The sequence below is a fragment of the Gekko japonicus genome, unplaced genomic scaffold (assembly GCF_001447785.1).
Source record: "Gekko japonicus isolate JY-2015 unplaced genomic scaffold, Gekko_japonicus_V1.1 scaffold1, whole genome shotgun sequence".
NCBI lineage: Eukaryota > Metazoa > Chordata > Lepidosauria > Squamata > Gekkonidae > Gekko > Gekko japonicus.
Genome location: NW_015164181.1, coordinates 3,925,971 through 3,946,011, shown reverse-complemented (window position 1 = coordinate 3,946,011; position 20,041 = coordinate 3,925,971). Strand labels below are relative to the sequence as shown.

The window sequence follows — 20,041 nt, the reverse complement described above, 5'->3', positions numbered from 1 at the left end:
GAAACATTCCGCAGCAAAACATCTGACTGCTCCCAACGCAGGGACAGAACGGGCGCTCTTCCCACTATGTACACTTCTGGGTCCTGCCACTCTTCTCTGTCCCGCTCGGCTAAGGCCTTCAGACGGCCCACTTCATCCCACGATCCACTCCAAAATGCCAACCCTGCCAGTCCCTCCGGCCCTCGATCGCCCACTCTAAGCAAACCTAGAGTCCCTGGGCTCTTTTCCCAGTTTGACCCTCCAGCATTCCTTTCCACACCAGCCCCCTTTTCTGAGTCCTCTTTGTTGACCCCCTGGATCAAGCAATGACGGCTCCCCCATGAATTCCGCCACACCCAGCTCAGACCCACAACTCCTATTCCCACGTGACCCCACCCACACCCTGAAGACAGCAGCTATCCCCAACAAGCCCTTCCCATCCCTCAGCTCCCTCCTTTTCCTAGCAGTGGACTCCAAACAGCCATTTATCCTGTCCTGCAGCGCACCAGGATGACTCTCCACCCCTCCCCCATAACAAACCTATTCAGAGTGCCCAGGCTGACAAACCGGCCAAGGATCACGTGACCGAGGACCGGAACCCTGGTCTCCCCACTCCAGATCGGGTCCTGCACCCAACCCAAGCGCTTTCTCTGCCAACTGGGGCGCGTGAACTATACCCCTTCAGGAGTCTCTGGTCTCCCATCTACCCTTCCCTCCCAGCCCACCTCTAGCTGACTTAATTTGGCAGAAACACAAGACACAGATGTTGCATGTAATTTGTAAAAAAAAGTTTTTAAAACTCTTATTCCCTCCCCCCAAAGAGACACCCATTTCCCCCACAGCTCCCTTTCGTCTCCCACACACTGCAGCCCTTTCAGTGAATCCTCGGGGGGGGGGGAGCCCCCACCCCATCTATCCCAAAGCAACAACTACCTGCTCCCCCACTCCACCCAAAACTTCTCACGCCCCCCCTTACACAAAGAAGTTCCCCATCTCCCAAATAAGACCCCCACCCCTCAGATCCAGAAATATTCTTGCAGTACCTTCCCCCCCCCTTATTCTGAATGCAAGTGGGAGTCTTCCACGTTTTCTAGTAAAGCTCCCCCCGCCCTTGGCAAACTGTGCCTCTCATAAAGCATCGCATGCCTCCCCTCCCAACTTTTTGCCCCCTCCTGGTACACCTATTGAAGCCCCTCCCGCCCAACTCTCCATATGTTCGACCCCCCCCCACCTTCCCAAACCTTCTCTCCCCCCCATGCCTCTCATAAAGCCCCACTCAGCACCCAACTCTTCCAATGCAGCCCCCCCAACGCCACATCATCAACTTTGCTGACCCCCTTTTGCCCCCCACTTCCCGCCCCTCCCCAGCAAGCCCCTCCCACCGGCTGGCACCCCAGCACTCAGCTCCGTCCTCTTGCCCCTCCCACTGGCCGCTCGTTGAACCTAACTGGCTCCCCCCCTTTTTCTCCTTACATGGTACAGCCGGCTAAGGGTCCGTCCTTCGCCCCTCCTCACCTCCGCTTCGCGTCCTCCTCCACAGCAGGCCAAACTCAGACTGACTGAGCCAGCGGGAGAGGAGTGGGCGAGGTCCGGGCCGGGCAGAGGCGGAGCCCGGCCTCCATGCTCCACCCCTCGCCCGGCCCGCCAGCCACACAATGCGCAGCGGCGGGGACCACTGCCATGGCAACGTAGGGAGGCGGGGCCGAGCGTTGGTCACGCGGACGAAGAGGCGGGGGACGAAGGGGGAAGAGACAAGGGCCGCGCCAGAGTGGCTCGAGCCATAGAGAAGAGGGTTAAGGCTAGAAAAGCCGGTTGTCTAGAAAAGCGAAACCAGCCGTCCACTCTAGCCACACGGAGGTGACAATTCTTGTCAGAGGCGAAAAAGTGGAGAATCTGCGAGTTCGAATCCACTGGTGTTGAGACCGAACAAAAATCACGAAACAATTAAATACATTATTAAAAGGCCCTTTAGGTGTTTAACTGGGAGGAGGGTTTTTTCAATTGCAAGGATTTTAAGTAGAAGCTGGCTTTATTTTAAGAATGGCACAAGAGGAGAAATTCCGGGGCCGACCCCAACTGCTGAAAAGGCAGGATCCATTTCCAAATATTTTTCTTTACAAATATTTTTGAAGAAAAAAATAAAAATTAAGCCTTCTATCCTAATCAGGCAAGCCAGTTCCTGGGTTTCAAATATTTTAATTGTAACATGTCTCAAGTCTAAGAAAAGCAGACTGCTAAGTGCTGTGAAATTGACTACTATTTTTAAGCCATTAACCACAAATATCATGATGCTATTATTGTAATCAGCATTACATTTTTATTGAAAGCCAGCTCAAGAACACCTTGCCCTAGAATTTTACTAAACATAAAAATACCGAAGACAAATACAAAAAATATACATCCTTTAACTTCCAGTAATGTAAGATTTACAAATGTTAAGATATAAACAGACATATCCCGTACAAACAAAAATACAGTAAACAACTGCAAGGACAGGAAACTGGATGGCAGAAAACAAAATTCATGAGGAAAAACAGCACATCCATCCCCTACAAAAATGACTGAGGGAAGATACTTTTGTCCTTCTTCCATAATATTAATTCACTCCCAATTACATGGAAAAGCCAAAGGGAGGCCAAATGGATGGATGGACTTTTATAAATCTAGGTCACCACCTTCTCACAGCAGCCATTTTGAGCAAAAGATAAGGTCTAGTCACGTAACGTCCATGTTCAAAAATGTCATCCACAGAGTCTTAATCACTTGGATATGGAGCAATATTCAGCCTGAGGGGAAAAGTTCCATAAAGCTCATACACTTGGGTACTGCTTTATTTGATCGTAATACTAATACATTTTTATCCCATCCTTCCTCCAGGGAGCTCAGAGTGGCATCCATCATTCTTCCCTCCACCGTTTTACTCTCACAACCACCCTGCAAGGTAAATTAAGGTGAGAGAGACGGACTGACCGAAGATTATCCGGTGAGCCTCAAACTGAATGGGAGCATTTAAAGTATTTCCATATAAAATCTGTCTCAGGCACCACCCTATATAGCAAGACACAAAGGCACTTTCTACTATTATTTGGGTTTCTGCCAAAACCCAAAGATCACAGCTGCACCCACCCCAAAAAGGATAACTGACCCATTTTGGCAACCTTTTAAACCTGGCTTTGGTCCACTAAGATTAACACCATCTAATCAGTTGACTGGACCGCTCGCTCTTCCAGACATGAATATATGCAGAGGAAAATTCTGTTCACTGAGAACATTTTTATATCGTTAATCATATTCTTAATATTCCAGAAATAGTAGCAACCCTGTCTTGGCTTGGGGACCTCCCATAAATTCCAGTAACCCCAGGCCTCCCAGCAAATTCCAGCTGCCCTGTTACTTAAATGGTAAGTGATTTCCCTGTTCTGCACAAACTTTGTAAAAAGCCAAGGAAGGCGGCCTAATATCCAATCCACATCATACTGAGGTGAATGCTTGCCAGACAAGCTGGTAACTCTGTACCTGGACTGAACCACTTCATATTGCAGGCAGGCACTGAGAGCCAGTGTGGTGTAGTCAAACCCAAATTTCACCCCCCCCCCCCCCCGCCATGGAATGGATGACCTTTGGCCAGCCACACACTCTCAACCTAACCTATCTGATAGGGCTGTTGCGAGGACAAAGCGGAGAACAGGGAACTATGTAAGCCACTTTGGGTTCCGACTGAGGAGAAAAGCAGGGTATAAATTCAGTAAAACAAATAAATGAGGCAACGCTGCTCCATCCAAATCCATTTCCTGCATAATGAAAACGATAAACTACCGTGCACTGTTTAAAAAATATATATATAAAAACATTCAGTGGCGAAATCCCCCACCTGCAAACCAAAACAACACAACATAAATACCCATTTACCACTTCAACTGTTGTCTGTGAGAACAATGCAATCTGAAAAGCATTCCGCATCCAGCTAATTTGACTGACAGCTCCAGGCAATTTTCCAGTATGGGTGTCTTCTGTTAGGCTAACTGTTTTCTTTCTTTTCTTTTTTTAAGGGACTTTTTTGCTTGCTCAAAGTGAGAAAACCAATTTGGCTGCGGGCTGCCACCTACTTGAATCCGAGTGCTGCAGCTTAAGATGGTTAACTCACAGCCATTTCCAGCTGAGGGGGAGCCAATGCACAGAGACAAAAGAGAGGAACTCTCCCTCCTTTCCCCTTCTTCTGAACACCTGGGCCATCCCTCTCCATGCTGACATCTGCAACTTGCACTTCCCGAGATACAAGAGAGCCAGCCTCCAGGCAGGCTGCCAGTTGGCTTAAAACCCACACCTGTGAGTATCTTCCATTACGCTCCTTCTTCAGTTGTTAACTAGCACCTTCCGCTGGTTCCCAGTTCTCAAGGTCCAGATCCACCTGAATCCCAACTGGCTGTAAAGATAAGAAAAATGTGCTATCAAAAGACAGTGGTTCATTTTTAAAGGGCTATCCAGAAAACTAAATGTTACCGCCTGCCTATCCTAAGATGCCTTGAGTAGTATAAAAAAGGCAGAAAACGAGGCATTAACACTCAAAACCTGGGGTATCAGATTTACCTCATAACCAGGCTTGTAGCCATGGTGGGGCATTTGGGGGCGGAGCCCCACCACAGATGAGCCCTGCCCCACCATGGGAAGATGCCAGACACCGCCCCCCCCCCATGTCCGGTGTGCTATGCCCCTTACCCCTGCCTCTCTGTGGCCTCGATGGCTCTTCCAGGGAAGCCGCCTTGCCACTTCCGGTCAGTTTCACCCCCACATCAGCCCAGGTGTTCAGCAACTGATGGGGGGTTGGACTAGATGATCCTGGAGATCCCTTCCAACTCTATGATTCTATGATTCCCTTTCCTTCCCCCAGCCTCCCCACCGCTGCAGGGGGCCTGGAGAAGGAAAGGGAAGCCACCCTGCCACTTCTGGTTAGTTTCACTCCAGGCCAACCAGCTGTTCAACCTAACAGCTGATCCCTGGGGAGTGAAACTGATCAGAAGTGGCAGGGCAGCTCCCTTTGCCTTCCCCACCTGGGGAAGGAAAGGAAAGCCGCCCTGCCGCTTCTGGTCTGCCCCCCCCCATGTGCTCCTCCCCCACAAATTTTCTGTCTATGGGGCTGCTCATAACTGAGACCTCTGTTCCAGTACAGAGCAAGCCAAACCACTGTGGGGCAAAACAATGGCCATTGTTTCTTATTTCAAAAGTGTGCAACCTAGTTTTCCCAAAGGATCTGATCATAGCAGTGGCCAACCTGTGGGGCCATAGCAGGGAGCCAACAGCCCAGAGTCTAGGCCGAGTGGGTCTAAACAGCCTTTCACACGCCTCTATTTCTGGCACAGAATCATAGAGTTGGGAGGGGCCATACAGACCACCTCGTCCAACTGCCTGCCCAATGCAGACCAGCCTAGAGCATCTCTGATAGAAAAACAGGCTCCAATGCTCCCCCCTCCACTTTAAGTGATGCTCTGTAGCTCCACAGAGAAACACAAATGGTTAGCCATTTTCCTGTCAGGGCTCTTGCACACATATCGAGATTATCATCTGTGGCCCCCAAGAGACAATCTTCGGGTGTCCTCACCTGCCGAGGAGATTTTGTTAAGGACGCAATTCGACAGCCGCTGGTTTTCCCGCAAGATTCCTTGCCGTTCTCTAACAGCACGCGACTACTAGGCACAAAACTCCAGGAACGACCCAGTGCTGGTTTGATTTGCCCGCTGCTGGCATCTCGAGTCACGTGATTGGTCACCTGAAAGAAAATGGCTAGCTCCACCTCTGCAATTGCTCCACCACTCTGTATGTCGAGAAGGTAGACAAGGCAGTTGCTCCCAACCCCTTCTGGACCAAAAAATGACACTTCAGAAGAAAACAGATATGATTTTGGGTGAACAAGAGGAGGTTTTCGCCCAAAAAACCACCGAACAAACAGAAGAAGCTTAACACTTGGAATGAAAATTCTCATGTCAACATTAAGGCAGTGAGTCATAAGATTTGAGGAGTTTGCCTAGAAAGAAGATAACATGTTCCACAGGAAGATGGGCCCAATTCACCAATCACTTTTTAAAAACATGTACAAAATCTGGTTATCTTTGCTTTTAGGGGGTAAAAGTTTCAGAATGTCCCACGAAGGGCGTTGAGATCAGCAGATAAGAATCTCCTGGTGATTCCCGGCCCCAAAGATATCCGGCTGGCTTTGACCAGGGCAAAGGCTTTCTCAGCCTTGGCCCCAGCCTGGTGGAACTCTCTGCTGAATGACATCTGTGTGCTGTCTGATCTATTAAAATTCCGCAGGGCATGCAAGGCAAAGATGTTCTGCCAAGCCTTCGGTTGAGGCCAGCGACAGTTCCTTTACATCTGCCCGGCACCCTCCCCTCCCTCCCATGAAGATATGAATGCTAAATATGCCATCTTGTTTAAATATCTGTGATCCCGGTCACATGGGCCGTAAAGGGGGGGGGGGGAGAGCGTGGCAGTTTGGACCGGAGCAAAATAACACGCGGCCACCCGATCACAGGTCCCGTCAAAGTCCCGTGGGTAGGGGCGAGGTGGCGATCACACGATGCTCCTGCAGCGCGGCAAAGAAGTGGCGCGATCTCACCAACGGCATGCGCGATTCTGCGGAGCAACGGAACTTTCACTTTCCTCTTTGTGCGCATGCGCCGTTGGGTGCTTGTGCGCAACCTGTGGAGACTTGGGGGGGGGAACTTTGCGATGGGACATGGGCAGGCGCCGGATGCCACGGACTACCACCGGAAACGCGATCAGACGCCAGCCCTTGCCCCGCGGTTTCCGGAAACTAGTACCTCGGAGGTACTAGTTTTTAACTCCGCATCTTCAGCGGGAAGCCTCGGGTTCGCCAGGGGAGCTCTACGCTTCCCAGATGTCACGGTGTGATCGTGCCTGGAAAATCCGCCTATCATCCGTCTCAGTAGCGTGGCTAATGCTCCGTGTGACCGCAGCCTGTGTTGAATGTTTTAATACTAAATTCTGTAGTTTTAACTGGTTTTAAGATTGTATTGGATTTTATGTTGTTGTAAACTGCCCTGAGCCCCGCGCAAGCAGGGAAGGGCGGTTAAGAAATCAAAATGCATAAATAAATATATTTTTTTAAAAAACTGGCAGGCTATAGTTGGTTGGACCATAAGCAAAGTCAAAAGGGAAGCAGGCAAGTAGGCAGAGTTTAAAATTTAGATCCCACTTAAGAGAGTGCATAAAAAGGCCTACTGGAGGCCTGCGAATTGCAGTTCTAGGAAACAGGCTGACATGCAAACCTAACATTTTTAGGACTGTACGATAATCATCCTTAACAAAAGAGCGTTCAACTTCACCCATATAACTACAGTTCCCAAGGTTCTCAGGGATGGAGGGCTGGCTCCATCTCTGTGACATGATACAACCACATTCAAGCCGGTTGAATCTGGTTTAATGAATTCATACCACAGACTTCAACACACATGAACACATGAAGCTGACTTTTACTGAACCACACCACTGGTTCATCAAGGTCAGTAGTGTCTACTCAGACGGGCAGCATCGGCTCTCCAGGGTCTCAGGCAGAGGTTTTCCTGTTGCCTGCTCCTTTCATCTAGTGTTGCCAGGGTCTGAACATGGGACCTTCTGCATGCCAAGCAGATGCTCTACCATTTAGCTATGGCTCCTCCAAATACTTGAGAGTTCAAGCATCTCCAACTGATACAGAGAACAAGACAACAATAGGACCTTAGCATCACATCCTGCTTGTCCACTTCCCCAAAACACCTGACTGACTTGCCTTGTAAACACGATTACTAAGCTAGATGGATTTGTCTTTTGTTTTAGACTTGCAAAAGTATAAACTTGCGGTTTATGTTTTTGCATACTACTTACGCTTGGGGTCCCTAGTGTTTGACTTTTGTTTCAGACCAGCAAGAGCCATTAGTTTCATTTCAGAACCCAAATTTCCATAAAGACGGTGGGATCTTGGGTTCCTTTATTTTTACACATTTAGGGCGCATACTTGAACAGATCTCTCTCTCTCACACACACACACAGCTGCTCCAGCTTTGGCAGTGGTGAAAAAATGTCCATTGGCTCACAAGACCATAAATCAGTGGCAAAGCCCTTGCTTTGCATGCAGAAGGTCCCATTTCCAATCCTAGATAGCTGCTGTTAAGAATCTCAGGTGCTCAGAAAGACCTTCGCCCGAGACCCTGGAAAGCTGCTACCAGTCAGATAGACAGTACTGAGCTAGAGGGACTCTACATAAGGCAGCTTTGTCCATTCATGATGGGGTACAGGGGGAGGGGAGCACTCACCACAACAGCCACTCCAAGCTCCTTGGCCAGCGTCTTCAGCTCCCGAGCCACGTGCATCATGAGGGCCATGCCTATAGAAAGAAATAGCCCTGGCATCCAGAATACATTTATAACATTGAGCTGCGGTGGCTCAAGTGGTTAAGACGCTGAACTGCAGGCGGTGGAAGGTCGGTAGTTCAGGAGTTCGAGACCCGGGTGCCGCATGACGGAGTGAGCTCCCGTCTCTAGTTCCAGCTCCTGCCAAACTAGCAATTCGAAAGCAAGAAATTGCAAGTAGATAAATAGGTACCACTTCGGTGGGAAGGTAACAGCGTTCCGTGCGCCTTGGTGTTTAGTCATGCCGGCCACATGACCACGGAAACGTCTTCGGACAGCGCTGGCTCTTCGGCTTTGAAACGGAGATGAGCACCGCAACCCTAGAGTCGGATTCGACTGGCTTTCGAGCAAGGGAACCTTTACCTTTACCTTTTCCCCAAAAAAGCAATGCCTTTTGCAACAAAGCCATCATTCGACATACAGCATACAGTCAGAACTTCCAGTAACCTAGATATGGTGGCTTGTGATATTCTGGAGGGATTACCACTCCCATAATGTGATGTGTATTTTAGACGTATGCCAAGCCCCCTTCCAAAAAACCCCTCCTTGTTGTTTGTCCTTGCCTGCATATTCTCTCTGGCCTGTAGCTGAGCTACTGAGATGTCACAGAACATTCACAAACATTCTCATGGCCGGAGGTGAAGGGTCGAGGTCAGCTTGTCGAGAAACAATGCAAAGGCAAGGAAGGACTTGGGGGCGAGGAGATTCTTGCCTTTCAGAACGGGAAGGGCAACTGCCTGTTTCCCCCCAGTTGTTACTCAGTTTAAAGACCCCTGCACAACAATGGGGCTGCAAACAATATCAGTGCTCATGGGAAGAAAGACAGATAGAAACTTCTAATACTCACCATCAGGCTGCCGGCTTCCCAAAAGAGGGCAAATCACAGCGGAGACAGAATCTACCACTAGAATCTTCACCGGCGCAGACGCCCTAATAACCTGCTGAAAGCCACAGGGAACCAAAAGGCCAGTGAAGAAAAGGAAATGGACAGAGAGCAGACACAGCCAGAAACAAGGACCCACCCAAGAATACACCACACCCAAAGTCCCAATCAGGAAATGTCATCTTGTCCCAGAGTTCCCTGGGAGCACATGGACCAGGCATCCTTGGTCGACCTCTGGCAGGCCGCGGGCTTCAGAACAAGCTGAACCCGGTCACTGGTGAAGGACTAAGGAAGATGGCCTGGCCCTTTTTCTTTGTTTATTTGCAAAATACACCTCTGAGGTTATCAGGGGCTCTGATCCGCGGGGCTCCCACCTCCTGAGCCACGGTGCTCCGGAACTCATGCAAGACATCCAGCAGCCTGTAGGCATCGAACACGCGAGTAACTTGGATCCTCTGAAGCGCCTCCACCTGTAAAGAGGAGAGGATCAAACAGGCAGGGGACATGGGCAAGGAGAGGCACAGTATTCTGCACACAGAAAACAACACTTAAGAGCACTTTTGAACGCAAGGCAGATGCATTAGTGTTATTTTATTCACCTCATTTACACTCTGCTCCAATGGGACCCACACCAGCTACATTGCTCTCCCCCCCTCCATTTTATCTTCACAACAACCCTGTGAGGTAGGTTAGGCTGAGAGTATGGAACTGCCCCAAGGTCACCCAGCAAGCTTCCATGGCATGAGTGGGGATTCGAACCTGGGTCTCCCAGATCCTGTAACATTCTAACTACTACAACCACACTGGATCTCCCCCTATGACACATGCTCATTTGGGGCTGAGGCTGCGCATGAGCGCAACAAAACCAGTTGCCTCATTCAAGCCAGAGACCAAATTCATGAATTGCCGATTCACAGCTCAGCGACAAGAGCATCTCCTGAAGTGCAATCTGGCACTCTAGCAGCCTCACAGCTTCAGTTCAAAAAGCAGTACAAGATTCTAGTCCAGAGGAACCCCCTTTGTTGCCACAGAACTAAAAGGAACCAAGAGGCTTCCAACCCTGTGCACTCTCTGTCTCCCTCTTTCGCTCTCTGTCTCCCTCTTTCTCCCTCTTTTGCTCTCTGTCTCCCTCTTTCGCTCTCTGTCTCCCTCTTTTGCTCTCTGTCTGGTAGATCCATGAGGAAGAAGAGGAGGAGATTGGATTTAAACCCCGCCCTTCACTACCCGAAGGAATCTCAGAGTGGTTTACAATCTCCTTTCCTTTCCCTTCCCCACAACCTGTGAGGTAGGTGGGGCTGAGAGAGCTCTTTCGAGAACTGCGCTTGAGAGAAGAGCTCTGAAAGAACCACCGCAACACACTAGTGCTCAGCGAGGAGAGAAACTGGCACCCCGCTGACTAGCTACAGCAAGTAAGTAGGAAAAGGTGATCCTGATCCAGCTTCATTCTTTATCCGTAATCTGCAGCCTCTATTGGCTAGCGGCGGCCCTAGAAGAGCAGGTGGGTTGCAAATATGTCTCCCTTCCGCAGAACTATTTATTTGCTTCATTTATAGTCCTTTCTTGCGCAGCACCAAAACAGATTGTTTCATCTATTCAATTAATTCATTTATACACTGCCTTTCTCCCCAGTGGGGGTCCAAAGCAGTTTACATCCTTCTCCTCTCCTCCAGTTGACCCTCACAACAACCCTGTGAGGTAGGTTAGGCTGAGTCTGTGACTGGCCCAAGGTCACCCAGCGGGCTTCCATGGCACAAGTGGGGATTCAAATCTGGGTCTCTTGGATCCCCGTCTGACCCTCTTAACCCACGCCACACTGGAAACTTTTTAAAACCAACAATATATACAATAAAGGTTCTTTACAAGCACCCACAAATATTACAACTGACAAAAGAGATTCCTGATAAAAAAGAACTGGCGTCACGTGATGCTTCAGTCCTGATGGCTCTTAGTAAGTCTGTCCCAGAGTCGATGTCATCAGCTTGGTAGTTAACTCCTTGATGTCTGACTTGAAACCAGTTTGCAGCCATCTGTATCGTATTCAGGGGTCATTTCCTACAGGAGCGCACAGGAGCAGAGCTCCGGCAGTAAAAAGCCCAGGGGACGGGCACATACAACAAGCTCCACCCCCTGCTCCCAGAGGCCCTCAGTCAGAGCAAGAAGCAGCCAGGTAAGTTGCAGAGCTCTCCCCCCGGCCCGCCGGTCCAAAACAGTCCAGTGACAACTTTAAGACCAAGTTTTATTCAGGTACAAGCTCTCCCTCCTCTGCGAGGACAGATCTACACGTCTCACCCCGCCCCCCCAAGCTAGCAATCCAAAACAGTCCAGTGGAGCCTGAGCAATGGGTGTTGCCTTCTGACACACTTCCAGTGATGTCAGGGGGTGTGGCATATGCAAATAAGGTATGCTAATGAGCTCCTGCACCTCTTTTTCTACAAAATGACCCCTGATCGTATTCCAGCTTCATTCAGATGTTGTGTAATGGGTTTTAACACTCTCCGAATTCACAAGGCATCTGAAGGAACATCAGGGAAGATAAAGATATCCTCATTGATAAGCTTAAGACTGCCTTTCGTTTTAGCTTCCTGGAGTATGCGATTCTTAGTACGCAAATCTAAGAACTCCGCCAGAATGTCACGAGGTCCTCTACGATGATCTGAAGTGAGTGGTCCCAAACGATAGGCTCTAACCACCATCAGGGCTACCCCTTCTTCAAGTTGGAGGGTGGTGGCTAACCAAGAGGAAACACAGGTCGTCAGCTCAGTTGTCCTCTCCGACTGTTCCACAAATCCTCTGAATCTGAGGAAGCACTCTCTAGCTTTAAACTCCAGGGTAAAGATTCTCTCTCTTGCCCACGATTCATTGTGTTGCCATTTTCTGATGTACTCTTGATCAATGTTCCCTCTAAGCTGTGGAGTCTTGTGAGCAAAAAATCCACTTTGTGAGCTACTGGCATTAAAGTTGTGAGCGAGTGATTTGGCTACTGCATCAATTAGTTTGCTCTGGAGCCATCCTTCCTGAGCTAAGATGAAAATGTGTGAGCCAGAGGCTAAAAAACTGTGAGCTAGCTCACACTAACTCAGCTTAGAGGGAACCCTGCTCTTGATTAGTGATTGCTGTTTCAATCCTTCTGCATAGAAAGCTGAAGTGATTCCAATGCTCCCTCCAAGCTGTGGAGTCTCGTGAGCAAAAATGCTACTTTGTGAGCTACCGGCGTCAAAGTTGTGAGCGAGCCATTTGGCTACTGCATAAAGTAGTTTGCTCTGGAGCCCTCCTTCCTGAGCTAAGACAAAAATGTGTGAGCCGGAGGCTAAAAAACTGTGAGCTAGCTCACACTAACTCAGCTTAGAGGGAACACTGATTCCAACTGCTCCACCATCGGTTTAAGCATGTCATTTATATTTTCAAGCATTTCATTTTTAAAAGACCAAAGTAGTTCCTTTAAATCTTGTTTGGTAAGGTTTGCTTGTACAATCGTCTGACTCCTGTCTTCGGCGGCCATCTTGGAATTGGCCCTTTGGCTCCCTCTAGCTGCCCCGCCGTCCATTTCAGTGTTAAAAAAAGTTTTAAAGCCGGGAGTTTCAGCTTCCCCTGCCTTGACTCATGCTCCGCCAGTCTTACCCATATTCTGGGTGCTTATAAGCTCCACTGCTGCCTGTTATGTCGGAGGGGATCCAAGGGGAAGGTTAGAGCTTGTTTATCTGGCGTCCGCCATTTCCCAAGCGGATACCACACCCCCAATGATTCCATTCCTGACCCAATGTGCTTTGCATACGCCTTGAACTAAAACATGCGTCCTGTGCGTCTGCGCATCGGCACATGAGGACGCCTTCTGGCCCTGCCAAGCAAACACTGACCTGTCCTTCCTCAGCCTCCGTCCTGCCCTGGAGCAGCTGCAGCAAGCGAGTGGCTGTGAACCCCCCGGTAGAATCGATATACAGCACACCCTGCTTGAGGCTTTTGGAGACATTTGCTGCAATGTGGAGGCACGCCTAGAAACAGACAGCAGGAGAAAAATATGACGACCAAAAAGCAAGATCAAAATATTTAATTCAAAATGGGAAAGCAGTGTCTCTTGCCAGACGTTTCGCTCCAAAGTCTGCCTACCTGAGTTTTACCACTCCCAGGTGATCCCGTGAACTCCATCACCTCCCCAGTGTACAAGCCGCCATCCAGAAGCTTGTCTAAACTAAAAGAGGAACAGATGAGAAACCAAACAGAATTGGGAATACCTTTATCCCTTGCAAAGGGGATCATTGAGAAGAAGAAGAAAAGAGATCAGATTTATACCCCTCCCTTCACTACCCAAGGGAGTCTCAGAGCAGCTTACAAACTCCTTTCCCTTCCCCTCCCCACAACAGACACCCTGTGAGGTAGGTGGGGCTGAGAGAGCTCTGACAGAATCTGCTCTTTTTCAAGAACAGCTCTTATCAGAACTATGGCTTGCCCAAGGTCATCCAGCAGGTGCAAGTGGAGGAGTGGGGAATCTAACACGGTTCTCCCAGATTAGAGTCCGCACACTTAACCACTACACCAAACTGGCTTGGTTTGCTTCACCTCTATTCATTGCAATGAATTTCCAGTAAAAATCAGAAGACACCACTGGCCATTATTCTCTACATCGTGGGAACACTCCACCCTTTGGCATCTTTGTGACCAAAGCCCTAGAAGGATACAAGGTCCAATTTGAGATCATAATTGTCAATAAGGACCTGGGTGGGACTGAACCTCCTTGCCTTTTGCTCCCCGTAGACAAGATGGCAGTGGAGCTCTTGAGTTCTTCGTAGACATCGGCACCGTTGACAGGGAAGGAAGAAAACTGAGCCAGCAACACACGCCGAACAGCAACCAAGGCCTTAAAAAAAAACGAAGGCAGACCAAAGTTGAGCTCAGGTCTTAGACCAGAAGGGCTCCAACCAAAGCATAGACTTCTGGGGTGAAACGGTACTAGGAATGTAAAGAACAAAGATTATCCTAGTCAATATCCTGCCCAAGAGACCATCTGTTAATGAGGAGGGGCTCACAACCCACTGGCACAGCAACTGCCTGGCATATCAGGGTTTAGCCCTGTCATCTCCACCCAGATATGGATCTTGGCCCCGTTCTATTAGCCAACTTTCTCAGGAACAATTTCTGAATATTATTTATGAACTTAAAGGGTATAATTTGCCACTAGGACCTGTAGTCACGTTGCCCTATTATCTAAAAGACTGTGTGTGTCTTAGCCACAGGTAGGAAGCAAGAGTTAGTTTATTATTAGTTTCTCTAACAGCCAGATTCCCAATCTTTAGTAGTACGCAGGACCTCAGCAGAGTTCCTCTTGCTCTGGAACTCAGTCAACAAGACAAAAACTGTAATGCATGCTGAAAAACACAATTGTGGCCACGGGCACACGGGCAGGAAAATGCGGGGGGGAAGCGTGGCTGTTTGCCCCGAAGCAAAATAATGCGCGGTTGTGCCAGCAGACGTACCGTGGAGGTCCCGTGGTAGGGGGGAGGTGCCGAGCACACCACAATCCTGCGCCGCGGCAAAGAAGCGGTGCGGCAAATGGGTGTGTTTTTTCTCCGGACACCAAAGTGTGTGCATGCCTTGTTGGGTGCTCATGTGCATCCCATGGACAGTTGGGGGGAAAAAACCCTTTATACGAGGGGGCATGGGCGGGCGCCGGAACTACCACCGGAAACCCGATCAGACATCCGCCCTTGCCCCGCAGTTACCGGAAACTAGTACCTCCGAGGTACTAGTTTTAGCAGGAAGCCTCGGGTTCGCCACGGGAGCTCTACGCTTCCCAGATGTGGCGGTGAGATCGCGCCCGGAAAATCCGCCTATCTTCTGTCTCTCTAGCATGCCTAATGCTCCGTGTGGCCGCAGCCTGTAGTAAGACAGCGTGTTTCAGTGGCCAACACTCACCTTGTAGGATAAAGAACATTTCCGGGCAATCATCTCCAGATCTGATGAGACAAGATCCATCACTACAAAGAAAAATTTGAGGGAGAGAAACAAATTGACATAATAATACAATTACTGTGTTAGACGTATCCCCTGCTATGGCAGATATCTGCCCTACTGATTATTTTTGTGTGCATTCTATTTTATGTAAATATTTATACCCACTTTCCCCTTGTGGCCCAAAGCCATGTATATAACCAAGATTAAAAGCATAAAAAATACGATAAAATAAACATCAACCCACCTCTCACCCCAAATCCCAACAGTTTAAAGCCCATGAAAGGTTCTCAAGAATAAAACAGCTTTACAGTGCCTCCTAAAATATTCTGAAGATAGCACACTCTCCCACCTCCTCAAGGCAGACCTGACCCCTCTGCAAACTGGAATATCTTAAAACAAAAAATAAAATTACGCTTAAAAAAAAAGTAATAAAGCAATTTGGGATTTGATTTCAACATGCATTAGAGAACAACAACAGCAGAGTGTTCTGTTGCCTACGAGGGGGGGGGGAAATACAATTCAAGAAGTTGTGGGTTCAGATCTTGTTTCTGACATGGATTAATCCAGTGGCACCTTAAGCAAGCCCCTCAGTCTCAGCCTCCCAATCTGTAGTAGGACAAGGTGGGTCATGTATACCACCGTGAAATCCCCATTGTAACAGTAGTGGAAAATTTAGTTTGGATTCAAGCCACTGTCTCCAGTTAATGGTAGCAAATCTTGGAAAAGGCCTTTCACTGCCTGAATCCTTGGAAAACTGCTATCAGTCAATAAATAATATTGAGCTAGATAGCCAAGGGGTTTGAATCAGTAGAACGCTGATTTATTGGGTCATGTACTCTGACCAGCAGGGGCGTAGACTTTCAATTTTTTGGGGGGGGGGCTGTCAGAACCCACAGCTAACAACGAAGTACACGCATTCAGGAACGGTTATACTTTTATTGCAAAGCTATAGATGCAATAACACAGGCACTGTTAGGAATGGCCACAGCCAGTAGAGCCTAATAGGATATAGGGTTTTTGTATGCACCCCGCCATGGCATTGGCCAATTAGGCACCCTCCCGCGCACGGGATAAGTCAGGCAACCGTTAGGTGGCTAAAGCTGAGAACTCGAAGTCTCCCACGGTACATAGGAGCTCTCCAGACAACACACCCTCCTCCTGCACATCTGTAGAGATAAGCGTTTCAGCAAAGGCATAACAGCAGGGATAGGAATGCAATAGCAATTAACAAGACACAGAATGAACTCCCCAACCCCCAGGGGCATTGCTATGCTAGGTCCTTAGAAGAACTGAGGCCCAGCGACATCATAGGGAGGAGCCAGTGACATCACAGGCCATTGTCACTATCTGTGGAGGTGGAGCCATGTGGGATTTAGGGGGGGCTGGGAACCCATGGGAACCCCCACAGCCATGCCCCTGGGCCTGGAAATGCATGGGAACCCCCACAGCCATGCCCCCAACCCAGGAAAAGGTGGGAGTTGTCCAGTGGTTATAGTGGTATCTCAGCGGTCTCCTGCTGTGTCTTTTTAAAATTCACTTTTAGAATAGTCACTTTGAGATCTGCAAATATAGATACCATATGCATAAGATAAACAAATGGTCACAAGTTTGGCAGTAAGGAAGGCAACACAGAAAAGCCTGTAAGGGAACATTTTAAAAGTTTTCCTGCACATTCATTTACAGGAGTCTGGTTTCTGCCTTATTCCTAAGGGTGACTTTGTACTGAAATGTACTAAATTACGGCATCACAGATTGCTAGGGATTGTCATTCCACTCTGGGGGCTGTCATTCCAGTCCCAGAGTCGCCTATCTGGGCCCAAAGCTCTTAATGGAAAACTCATTCCGCATTTTCTTTGCAACTTTTTTTGTGCTGCAATGTATTTCAGTGGAGCCCATGCAAGTCAACTGGCATTCCTGGCTCCCATTATTTCCAATCGTCCTTCAAGCCTCTCCCATTGTTTCCAATGGGCAATTCTGTCATTACTTTTATACATCCCAGTCAGTTGCCCCTTTGAAACTGCACTGCACCATTTTAAGTAACGGCAAAATGAAGAGCACAAACATGTACAGAGTGTTCATTTCTTGCCAATATTCTCTCTGGGCTGCACACAGGGCAAAAGGAAATTTTAAAAGGCCTCTGACCTGCATGCCCCCCCCCCATCTTGTTCATGAAGATGGGCTTACCATTTAAAAATGAAATGAAAATTGAAAGTAGAGTTTAGGAGTGGTTGAAGCACACACATCCCTCCACTACCATGAAAAAAACAACTTTCAATCAAGGATATATAAACCCAAGTAAAATAAAATAGAGACACAATTTTCCCCCAAATGCAAATTGAAGCCCAGTAAGTATGTTGGGCTCAACAGAGGCTTGTAGTCTGACTATTGTTATATTGAAAGTGGGTGGAGACAGACAGGATTAAGGACCTTTCTTTTCCAACAGACACCAAACATATTCAAGGATTGATATGTTCTGAATATCGTAAACCTTAGTTATTAACCTAGAGCGTGCAAAGATACAACCAAAAACCTGATGGATCCAGCAGCCATTCCTGTTGCAAGGAATGTTATCAAATCTCTTTCCCCGCTCAGGTTTTCCCGTCTCCAGAGATGTGTCTTCCTAAAGATTCTTTAGCATTTGGTACATCCACATATATGCCTGAAGAAGGAAGGGGGATGTTTAACCATCCCACTGACTATCCTGCTAGCTTAATTAGCATTTGTAAGAAGGTGAGCCTGACTTCCTTCTTTCTAGCCCAGAGGGAAAAACCCACAGGGGAAAGGTTTAAACCCAATATTGCCTGGCCCTGGTTTCCCAGGGGAGGCTAAATCTTCCCCGGAAAAATTCGGGGAAGGCCCAAGCCCCCCCCCCCCCATAGTTTACGCCTATGCTGATCAGACCAACACCTGATGCTGGTTGCCACCCACTTAGTATCCATGGCTCCACCACTTGACCATGTGTTTTGAGAGTCACAACCAAGGATTCTTAATTACAACTCTAAAATACAAAGATCTTAATCTTCTGGTCCGATACAAACCCTATTTAATACAGACTTTATTTAGCATACTTCTTATCCAGAGAGCCAGTTTGGGGCAATGGTTAGGAGCGTGGACTCTAATCTGGGAGAACCAGGTTTGATTCCCCACTCCTCCACTTGCACCTGTTGGATGACCTGGGGCAAGCCATAGTTCTGTCAGCCCCACTTACCTCACAGGGTGTCTGTTGTGGGAAGGGGAAGGGAATGGAGTTTGTAAGCTGCTCTGAGACTCTGAGTGAAGGGCGGGGTATAAATCCAATCTCTTCTTCTTCTGTTTTTCTCCCTAATGGGGACCCAATTACATCCATTCATTTAGACTGTAAGCCGTTTAGAGCAGGGACCCAGCTCTCTCAGTTGTATTATTTTCTGAACCACCATGGACTTTGATGGTGCTATACAAATATTATTTAAAAGCATTTTAAAAAGAAGAGTAGGTTTTTATACCCGCTTTTCTGTACCCTAAGGAGTCTTAAAACAGCTTACAATCACCTTCCTGTTCTCTCTCCACAACAGGCACCTTGTGAGGGCTGAGAGAGGGCTGAGAGAGTTCTGAGAGAACGATGACTGGCCCAAGGTCTCCCAGCAGGCTTCATGTGGAAGAGTGGGGAAGCAAAGTCCAGATTAGAAGATGCCACTCTAAACCACTACACCATGCTGACTCTCATGGTGGTTTAAAGAGGGCTGTGGGCAACGTTCCCTCTAAGCTATGGAGTCCTGTGAGCAAAAATTCCACTTTGTGAGCTACTGGCATTAAAGCTGTGAGCAGGTGATTTGGCTACAGCATCAATTAGTTTCCTCTGGAGCCCTCCTTCCTGAGCTGAGACAAAAAGGTGTGAGCCAGAGGCTAAAAAACTGTGAGCTAGCTCACACTAACTCAGCTTAGAGGGAACACTGGCTGTGGGACATCTGCAGGGTTGCCTGTAAACTTTAAATACACCTTTCCCCCAAATTGGACACAAAGTTCCTTCCTATTTTTCCTCTCCTCCTAAGGAGGTCCAGTCTTTACCTGTTCTGACACCGTTGTCCTTCAGCTGTTGGACCATCTCAGCCGTGAGGCCAAGGCAGAGTCCCACACGGAGGATCATGATTCTGCTGGTATTTCAGCCTAGACAGGAAAACACGGGGTACTGAATGGCTTTGGGACCCCCAAGAAACGAGACCAGGTGAAGTCCACACTGACACCAACACACACACAAAAATCACACTGCTGTTCGACGCTATTAATTATACCTTGAATCAATTGTACAATTTGTCGGGAGATCTGTAAATTGAATCTCCCAGTATTTTTTTAAAGGAAACAGAGACCCAGATAAGATCACAGTGTGGATTAGGACTGCAATGTAGGGGCAAAAGGGGTACCATACAAGCCTCCTCTCCCATATGGGTTCCCCAATCAAGAGTAACTCCCTCCCCTCCCAAGTGGATTATAAAGATAGGACAATAGTTACATCAGAAATCAATCCAACTTGGGCATGTTGTAGGTTATCTTTGATAAATTAGTTTAAATGTTATTCCTTCCTTTGTTATGATGTCTTGTATAAACTTGTATTAAGGGAATTAAAAGCAAAATAAAATATTTTTTTTTAAAGTGTAACTCCCTCCCCCAAAGCAGCTGCAGCCCCATACTTTTCCAGCCAGGGACCCAATTGTAACACCATGCCACAGAGAAAACTAATTCACATTAAACTTTTTATTTATTTATTGTCTCTGCTGTTTTTGCAGCCAGTCGTAAACAGCAAACCCTCATTAAATACACTTGTGAATGCACCCATTTCCCACACAGCCAGCAC

The 20,041-nt window shown here is 48.1% G+C and overlaps 2 protein-coding genes across 3 annotated transcripts in view; both read right to left on the bottom strand.

The window, feature by feature from the left end:
• The window catches only part of RFFL (ring finger and FYVE-like domain containing E3 ubiquitin protein ligase), a 58,024-nt gene extending 56,506 nt beyond the window's left edge, over nt 1-1,518 (bottom strand). The window contains exon 1 of one of the 2 annotated variants that reach the window (XM_015408006.1): nt 1,495-1,518. The gene's annotated coding sequence lies outside the window, so the exon portion shown is untranslated. Of the gene's footprint in view, nt 1-1,452 lie in introns of both variants that reach the window. The other variant, XM_015408007.1, reaches the window with a different exon arrangement.
• RAD51D (RAD51 paralog D) lies at nt 1,466-19,339 on the bottom strand. Its single transcript, XM_015407985.1, has 10 exons — nt 19,258-19,339; nt 15,175-15,236; nt 14,001-14,119; nt 13,372-13,453; nt 13,122-13,256; nt 9,642-9,737; nt 9,232-9,322; nt 8,289-8,359; nt 5,576-5,743; nt 1,466-1,795 (listed from the first exon to the last, which is right to left on the bottom strand). Exons 1-10 carry the CDS (start codon nt 19,334-19,336, stop codon nt 1,466-1,468), a joined length of 1,233 nt encoding a protein of 410 aa, XP_015263471.1. The 5' UTR covers nt 19,337-19,339.
• Nucleotides 19,340-20,041: the final 702 nt, after the last annotated feature.